Source organism: Hibiscus syriacus, unplaced genomic scaffold (genome assembly GCF_006381635.1).
Source record: "Hibiscus syriacus cultivar Baekdansim isolate YM2019G1 unplaced genomic scaffold, ASM638163v2 tig00110481_pilon, whole genome shotgun sequence".
NCBI lineage: Eukaryota > Viridiplantae > Streptophyta > Magnoliopsida > Malvales > Malvaceae > Hibiscus > Hibiscus syriacus.
Window position 1 is genome coordinate 378,905 of NW_024062757.1, and position 9,605 is coordinate 388,509.

A 9,605-nucleotide genomic window follows, 5' to 3' on the forward strand; every position below is an offset into this window, starting at 1 on the left:
ACTGCCTGCCCCATCAACTCTATCCTCGCTTGTAGCATTACTTGAGCGCGCCATTTCCACGAATCTCAGCCTGCCATGGCCCATACCAGGACTTTTTCACCTCCCATTCAATGGCAAAAACCTCATCTGGGGTGGCACTGTTTAAATACTGATGCCTTCATTCCTTTTACAGGTCAAAGCTCTATTGGTGGTGTCATCTGGGACAACAACGATAACTGGATTATCGATTTCTATAGACCTGTTGGTTGCACCGACGCCCTTTAATCGGAACTCTAGAGTATCTACATTGGCCTCCTTATCGCTTGGTCTCTCGATCTAAGGAACCTGTAAACCCAAACTGATTACCGAGAGACAGTTAATCTTTTGGGCATTGAAGATCCTTCCTCCAGCCATTTTTCTCTTGTTCGTGCTATTGATCAGCTTCGTCATTGTGATTGGAAGACTACCATCAGTTGGATACCCCATGAAATCAATAGACTTACATATACCATTGCAAAGCTTCCATCAGGAATTTCGTACCAGACAAGAATAATGCCCGCTCCATCTGAACTCCTTCAAACTCTTTTGCAACATGATGTTCTAGGACCGCCTTACCCTAGGACTGTTAGAACCCAATCCTTTGGATTATGCCTTTTTTACTCAAAAAATATATTTATTTAAGTTTATGTTCAGATTTAAATGGAACTAATTATAATACTATTTTCATAAAATAATTACGATAAAATATACTAATGGTCCCTTGATTATAGGGTACTGCTTTGTTGAATCTCGACTATTAAAAGTTATAAAGTGGTCTTTCGATTATAAGATGTTGCTTTGTTGAGTTCTCGACTATTAAATATTACAAAATAATCACTCAACTTTTCATATGTTCCAAACTCGTCATTTTTATTAAAAAAGTCTGAGCAAGATGTTAACATACTAATTGGGCAAGGACGGAGCCAGAATTAAATATTGATTGGAGCCGAAATATTAAATTATTTAAGAAAAATATAAAAACTTGTTAGGTATTTAAACTCAAAATTCAACATGAACAAAACGACCTTAGTGATTAAGAAATTGCAGTTATCTTTGAGGTCCCGGGTTCAAGCACGTATGTAGAGGTATAACCGTTCATTGTCAAATAATTGAAAATCTTTGTACATATATTACCTTTTATTCACCCTAAATTAAAAAAAAAACTCAAAAGATAACTTTTAATTTGTCTAGTATTTAAGCTTACAATGACTTAAATTGTAATTAGACCAAAAATTTGATAACATAAACTTATCATTCTTTAGTTCGACCCATACTTGATTAAATATTTAATAAATTTTCATATTTTTCATATTTATTTTTACATGAACCAAAATACTATTAAACCAAAATTATATCGAATACATAAATTCAGTGGTCGGGCCCCCTTGGGCCCTAAAGGAGCTCCGTCCCTGTAATTGGAGTATGATAAAATTTGATTGCAGAATCTCAAACAACTATCATATCATAGTCAACATGTTAACGTCCAGCTCAAACAATTATTCTTTTACCCAAAAAAAATAATGAGTTTGAAATATAAAAATAATCAATGATCATTTTATAACTTTTAATAATCAAGAGACTTAATAAAATAATATTCTATAGTTAAAAAATAATTTTTACTAATCGCTAAATTTAACAAAATAGCATCTTATACTTAATGGGTAATTTATACTTTAGCCTCAGCAATAACGTCTCAACCCAAACTAGCCAAAAGTATTAGAAAGTCACCGTCCGTAACTTTTTTTTTTCCAGGCCAGGATCAGTGAATCGTGGTATCAAAGTTTTTTCCAGCTGTTTAATTTCAACGATCCGACCATCGAACCACAACAAAATAAAGAAAATGATTGGGTGTAAATGATCTGTCCGTGCATTTCAATTTTCATCACTGAGCCTAAATCTTTAAACTTAACCTCTCTAATAAGCCTCTAACGTTTAACCCTTAACCACTGTCGGTGGAAGGAGCTGGTATCGTAGTTTATCTGTCGCTTTCCTCTCTCGTTTGATTATTTGTTGACAGCTATTATAATTTGTTAGAGAATAAAATAAAACCCACCTTTGATTATTTGTTTACTGCTATTTTATATTTGTAGACAGATTGATAAAAGGGAGTTAGCTGCTGCTCTGCATTCCTGCTCTCTTCCCTCCTACATTGTTTCTTAATTCTCAAGGTTCGTATTGTAGATCCGTTTTCAGTCTCAGATTTCTCTTTCTCTCGTTGCTTTCCGCCTAGATCTGATCTGGATTTCCCCTCATTTCGAAGAGATCGAAGCCATTGTTTCGTTTTCGACTTCGTTTTAGTCATTTTCTTCAAGTTCATTTCTGTTTTCATCCTGGAAATCTTGATGACGTTCGTCTTGGGTTATTAACGGATTTATTTCAAAATTTTGCTCTAAATTTTGGAACCGGAATGCTCAACTCTTGTTGTTTGTTCTGTTTTACTTTGCATCGCGATGTTGCGATCTATTTGGTGAACACTTTGACGAATAAAATAAAACCCACCTTTGATTATTTGTTTACTGATATTTTATATTTGTAGACAGATTGATAAAGGGAGTTAGCTGCTGCTCTGCTGCATTCCTGCTCTCTTCTAGATCTGATCTGGATTTCCCCTCATTTCGAAGAGATCGAAGCCATTGTTTCGTTTTCGACTTCGTTTTAGTCATTTTCTTCAAGTTCATTTCTGTTTTCATCCTGGAAATCGTGATGATGTTCGTCTTGGGTTATTAACGGATTTATTTCAAAATTTTGCTCTAAATTTTGGAACCGGAATGCTCAACTCTTGTTGTTTGTTCTGTTTTACTTTGCATCGCGATGTTGCGATCTATTTGGTGAACACTTTGACTTATGAATCGTTGTATGTGTCGATTTTCTGTTTAAGATATTTTGATTTAGACATCTCGATTGCATCCATCTCTACCGTGCTTTGCTATTTGTCGGTTCGTTTACTTAGAGTTCCGAAGTAGTCGACGTCATCGATTCAATTAAGTGGCAATGTTGGAGAGCATTATAAGAAAATTTAAATAGTCGTTATCTAACAACGAGATTTATGTTACAGTTTTTATTTAGATTTATTTGGTTGGGATGTGCTTTGAGTCATTTGCAGTTCTAGCTAGTGAATGATAAGTTTTGTTTCTTGTTATTTATTTATTTTTCAGATTTGGCAAATAAAGGCATGCACACATCTTGTTGATAACCAAGAAACAGTTTGGATCCATTGTTCCCAACTGACAAAAGGAGGTGACGATGGAATCAGGAGATATTGGGGTATGTATTGCAAGAATTATTTATTGGAAAATTGATGATAAGAGAAAATTTAGCCACATATTGGGTTAATTGCATTAGATTCCATAATTAAAAAAAATGTAGATTTTTTTTTGGATAGGAATTGAAGGCCTCGTTAAAAAACCCCCTTCTTGATTAAAGGAGTTTATAGAGAAACTCCTTAATCAGGAGAAGGAGGAAAAGAGTGCCTTAAGATTTCATTAAACAAAAGAACTTACAAGATACAACCATAATCCACCCCCAACATATAAACAGAACACGAAAAACAAACGAAAACAGCCTAAAAAACAACATTAACAGCCACTAATCAAACAGACCAGACTTAAAACCTTAGCTTTGCCCGAAAGACACCACAAAACAAAACACCTATAGAAGCCAAAAAAAAAACAGCTGACTCAATCCATAGAAACCAAAATCAACCACAAAGGCCAAGAGCTTCCTCATGATAAGGTTGCAGAGAAGCAAGCTTCGAAACTCCTCCTTTCTGCCATTTAATGCTCATCTTGTCGTCATAGATCATCCGAACCTCCAGCACCAAAAACTATGATCATATGCAAGTCACCTTCAAAAACTTCCACTTCCGTAATCTTCCGAAATCAGAGCCAGTATTGAGCCATTAGACTCAAAACCCAATTGTTTCCCGAACTGTAAGGAGTCTGTCTCTTCCTTCTTTAGACTCTGCCCCAATGCTGGAAAGTCCAAATCATACAGGAATCATAACCTAGTTATTGCTTCTCGAAATGATGTCTCTATACTTGATACATGTTCTTACTTATAGTTAGGCATATCTGCTAGATTTTTATCCTTGGATTGCTGGAGGTGTCCATATCTGTCGCTAAGTGACTATGTAATTTTTTTCTCTTTGATTGATCAGGCAAAGCCCATGAAGAATCTTAGTGACCAGGTGTGCCAAATCTGTGGTGATACTGTCGGAAAGAATGTGGATGGTGATTCATTCATTGCTTGTGATGTATGTGCATTTCCTGTCTGCCGCCCTTGCTATGAATATGAAAGGAAGGATGGGAATCAGTCATGTCCTCAATGCAAAACCAGATACAAGAGGCGCAAAGGTAATTTTAAAATTTGTATCCCACTAGATATACACATGGTTTTCAGAACGTCTATATATATATAGTATTACATTCGTGAGATCTTTTTTCACAAACTTCTTATTCACCAAGTATTGAACAAATTTTCCCATTATTGTACTTTTCCCATTATATTCATCACTAATTTTTTCATCTTTCTATTGTTCCAGGTAGTCCTGCTATCCTCGGAGATAGAGAAGAGGGTGGTGATGCAGATGACGGTGCTAGTGATTTCAATTACTCTTCAGAAAACAAAAACCAAAATCAGAAGCAGAAAATTTCAGAAAGAATGTTGAGCTGGCATGCAGCCTATGCAAGAGGGGAGGATGTTAGTGCTCCAAGTTATGATAAAGAGGTTTCTCATAACCATCTTCCCCTGCTCACCAATGGGCAGGAGGTAAGTCTATAATCTGTCTTAAAGCTATTGTTTTATTGTAGTTATTATTTAATGGAATGATGGATTGGAACTTTCCTTTCCCCACTGACATATATATTGTAGGTTTCTGGTGAGTTATCTGCTGCATCACCTGAGAGGATTTCTATGGCATCTCCCGGGCTTGTTGGTGGAAAATGTATGCAACCTCTTTGTTACATGGCTGGCATTAATTAATTGCAAAAATGAAAACCATCTTTCCTTTTATATGCTCTTACGGTATATTGATATAAACATTGAAATTCTTTGCAGCGAATATTAGGGTTGTGGATCCTGTGAGGGAGTTTGGTTCACCTGGAATGGGAAATGTAGCTTGGAAGGAGAGAGTTGATGGCTGGAAGATGAAGCAGGAAAAGAATGGTGTTCCTATGAGTACAGCCCACCCTGCGTCTGAAAGGGGTGTTGGTGATATTGATGCCAGCACCGATGTGCTTGTGGATGACTCTTTACTGTGTGTTCTCATCTGATTAATATCTTGAACTTAATGGGATTATTTGTTCTTGTTCATGTTAGTCCACGGCAAGTTAAAATATTTTAAGAACCATGATCATACTTCTCTATTCCTTTGACTGGGGTGTTTCTAGATCCTGCAATATAGACTAATTTTCTGAATTTGGAGAACATGATTTAGCAACAATTCTGAAGTTCTATATCTAAGAGAGTTAAGTCCCACTAAAAATCTGTCTAGACCAAGTTTAATTGTCAATACTCTTCTTAATTTGCAGGAATGATGAAGCTCGGCAGCCTCTATCAAGAAAGGTTTCCGTTCCCTCGTCAAAAATAAACCCTTATCGGATGGTCATCATTCTTCGACTCATTATTCTCTGCATTTTCTTGCACTACCGAATAACAAACCCTGTTCCAAATGCCTATGCTCTGTGGTTGATATCTGTTATATGTGAGATTTGGTTTGCAATATCGTGGATACTCGATCAGTTTCCTAAGTGGCTTCCTGTTAACCGTGAAACCTATCTCGATAGACTTGCCTTGAGGTAAGACATTTCTTCCTGTCAATCTCATGCAGGAAAATATATTTTAAGCAGTTGTGTTATTTTAGTATGTATTTAGTCTTGCTTTATCATTTCAATTCCCTGGCTATATAACAGATACGATCGTGAAGGGGAACCATCAGAATTAGCTGCTGTTGACATTTTTGTGAGTACTGTCGATCCGTTAAAGGAGCCTCCACTTGTGACAGCGAACACTGTGCTATCCATTCTTGCTGTTGACTACCCAGTCGACAAGGTCTCCTGCTATGTTTCTGATGATGGTGCTGCTATGTTAACATTTGAAGCATTGTCAGAGACATCAGAGTTCGCTAGGAAATGGGTACCTTTCTGCAAGAAGTATAACATTGAGCCTCGGGCTCCAGAATGGTATTTTGCACAGAAGATTGATTATCTGAAAGATAAAGTTCAAACATCATTTGTTAAAGATCGTAGAGCTATGAAGGTAAGGGTTAGCTTGAAGATCCTTGGTTGCAATATTGCTACGTATTCAATTTTTTATCATGCTCACTTGTTTACTTCTATTGCAGAGAGAATATGAAGAATTTAAAGTTAGAGTTAATGGGCTTGTTGCAAAGGCTCAGAAAGTTCCTGAAGAAGGGTGGATTATGCAGGATGGTACACCATGGCCTGGTAATAACACCAGAGACCATCCAGGAATGATCCAGGTAGGACCTGTTTTTTGCATTCATAGATACGCTCTACTCATTTATCTTCTTTGAGCAGGATGGTCTTTGTTCCTGAATTTCTAGATTATATGAAATTCTGTACACATTGGACTGGAAAAACTTAACAAGTGGGATTATAAGTTTCCTTGCAATTGTATATAATGAAGTTAATATTAACACATGAGACGAGAACAAATCTGCTTCAGTTTGTCCATTACATTTTCATGCATATTATGCGATCATCCTGTTCATTGTTTTCATTATTTTGAAAGAGGTTTAGTGAGTTGCCTTATCTATAAGTATTTTACGCATTATTAATGATGTTACTAAGAGGTTTTGTAAAACTTGCAGGTTTTCTTAGGTCAAAGTGGGGGCCTTGATGCTGATGGCAATGAGCTGCCAAGGTTAGTTTATGTTTCCCGTGAAAAGCGTCCAGGCTTCCAACACCACAAAAAAGCTGGTGCTATGAATGCACTTGTAAGTTGCTTTTTAAATTTATGTTATTTTGAAGTACTCATTAATATCTATCTTATCTAACATAGCTGTCAATGAGCCTTTCCTTCAGGTTCGAGTGTCAGCTGTTCTTACTAATGGACCTTTCATGTTGAATCTTGATTGTGATCACTACATAAATAATAGCAAGGCCTTAAGGGAAGCTATGTGCTTTCTGATGGATCCAAACCTTGGGAAGCAAGTTTGTTATGTTCAATTTCCACAAAGGTTTGATGGTATTGACAGGAACGATCGATATGCTAACAGAAATACCGTTTTCTTTGATGTAAGCTCCATATCTTGTACCAAGAAAAATAATTGCATCTTGTGAATGATGCTATTGCTGATGTAGAATGACTAGCTTGAGTCAGTTTTCTTCGAACATACTGGCTATTGAAATCCTTGAGACATCATCTAATCTTTTGTGAAATTACAGATAAACTTGAGGGGCCTGGATGGCATACAAGGGCCTGTTTATGTCGGTACGGGATGTGTCTTCAATAGATCAGCATTGTATGGATATGAACCTCCCCTTAAGCCCAAGCATAAAAAAGAAGGGATGCTATCTTCACTTTGTGGAGGTTCTCGTAAGAAGAGTTCAAAATCAAGTAAAAAGGGATCAGACAAGAAGAAATCTGGCAAACATGTTGATTCTACCGTACCAATATACAATCTAGAGGATATAGAAGAGGGTGTTGAAGGTAACAATTTGCTTTCTTGTCTTTTGAGCGTAGCAGTCATTATTCTCAATATCATTTGGTCAAATGAATAAAAGCTCCTTCTAAGTCCTCCATTGTGCATTTTTAAAATCAGGGGCTGGGTTTGATGATGAAAAGTCACTACTGATGTCGCAAATGAGCCTGGAGAAACGTTTCGGTCAGTCTGCTGTTTTTGTTGCCTCTACACTTATGGAGAATGGTGGTGTTCCTCAGTCTGCTACTCCCGAAACACTTCTTAAGGAAGCAATTCATGTTATCAGCTGTGGATATGAGGACAAAACAGACTGGGGAAGTGAGGTATGTGGCTGGCTGTTCCTCCCATGTTTTTCTCTGTACCCTGAAGTGTTTTATTGCTCCATGTCCTTAAAATCTGACTCCACCGCATGAAAAATTGATTAGTGAAATTCATGACTTGAACTTTGTTAGCAATATTCTGAAGATGTAAAATTGTTTCTTTTTGGGTGTTAGAAGATGAAAGGAATTAGAGTATAGTATATTAACCTATAAACTGCATCAGGGACTTCTACGTATGTTTAAATTGTACGAAACCCATAGCTGTTGCTGCAAAATGATTGCTTTTATTCCTTTTAAATTTCATTTTTTGTCACTTGTGCAGGATGATCTCTTATCCTCTGTGCATTTCCCCTCCCTTTCATCTTCCATAATTGAGTTAAATTTCCTTATTTTCTTTTTCCTGCAGATAGGGTGGATCTATGGTTCTGTTACGGAAGATATTCTTACTGGATTCAAAATGCATGCCCGTGGTTGGCGATCAATTTACTGCATGCCAAAACGCCCAGCCTTTAAAGGTTCTGCTCCTATTAATCTTTCAGATCGTCTGAACCAAGTGCTTCGATGGGCTCTTGGTTCTGTGGAAATTCTTTTCAGTAGGCATTGCCCCATCTGGTATGGTTATAAGGGTAGGCTGAAGTGGCTTGAACGGTTTGCATATGTTAACACTACCATCTACCCAATCACTGCTATTCCACTTCTCATGTACTGCACACTGCCAGCCGTCTGTCTTCTCACTAACAAGTTCATTATCCCACAGGTTATTCTATACGAAATTACCATACCTAATCGACGTCACTTTATTTATTTCATGTTTTGTTGAGCTAGAGATTATTGCATTAAATGCTGTTAATTAATTTGCTTGGTTTGCTGTGACTGCAGATTAGTAACCTTGCGAGTATATGGTTTATATCCCTTTTTCTTTCCATCTTTGCAACTGGTATTTTAGAAATGAGGTGGAGTGGTGTGGGAATTGATGAGTGGTGGAGAAATGAGCAATTTTGGGTCATTGGTGGTGTGTCGGCACATCTTTTCGCTGTTTTCCAAGGGCTTCTCAAGGTTCTTGCTGGCATCGACACCAACTTCACGGTCACTTCAAAAGCATCAGATGAAGATGGGGATTTTGCAGAACTTTATATGTTCAAATGGACAACCCTTCTCATCCCACCAACTACTCTCCTCATTATAAACTTGGTGGGAGTTGTTGCAGGAATCTCGTATGCCATCAATAGTGGCTACCAATCATGGGGTCCCCTCTTTGGTAAGCTATTCTTTGCCTTCTGGGTGATCATCCATCTCTACCCCTTCTTGAAAGGTTTGATGGGACGCCAAAACCGGACGCCCACCATCGTCGTCGTATGGTCGATTCTGCTTGCCTCCATTTTCTCTTTGCTGTGGGTGCGTATCGATCCCTTTACAACAAGGGTTACCGGGCCGGATGTACAAGAGTGTGGAATAAACTGTTAAGGCGGACAACCGAGAGTGAAGGTCTGTTTTGGTGATACCAAGCTTCAAATGCCGAAGGTTTGTTTAGTTGTAATTATGTGTATTTCAATTCACATCATGTGCACAGAGTATAAGGTTGATATCTAGTTGTTTTTTTTTTT

At 37.4% G+C, this 9,605-nt stretch overlaps 1 protein-coding gene across 1 annotated transcript; it reads left to right on the forward strand.

Moving 5' to 3' along the window:
- Nucleotides 1-2,165: 2,165 nt before the first annotated feature.
- LOC120128553 (cellulose synthase A catalytic subunit 3 [UDP-forming]-like) lies at nucleotides 2,166-9,605 on the forward strand. Its single transcript, XM_039146221.1, has 15 exons — nucleotides 2,166-2,186; nucleotides 3,174-3,282; nucleotides 4,175-4,370; nucleotides 4,559-4,785; nucleotides 4,888-4,960; nucleotides 5,074-5,272; nucleotides 5,547-5,813; nucleotides 5,928-6,273; nucleotides 6,359-6,496; nucleotides 6,848-6,973; nucleotides 7,062-7,274; nucleotides 7,425-7,689; nucleotides 7,802-8,004; nucleotides 8,408-8,758; nucleotides 8,881-9,605. Exons 2-15 carry the CDS (start codon nucleotides 3,262-3,264, stop codon nucleotides 9,463-9,465), a joined length of 3,210 nt encoding a protein of 1,069 aa, XP_039002152.1. The 5' UTR covers nucleotides 2,166-2,186; nucleotides 3,174-3,261; the 3' UTR covers nucleotides 9,466-9,605.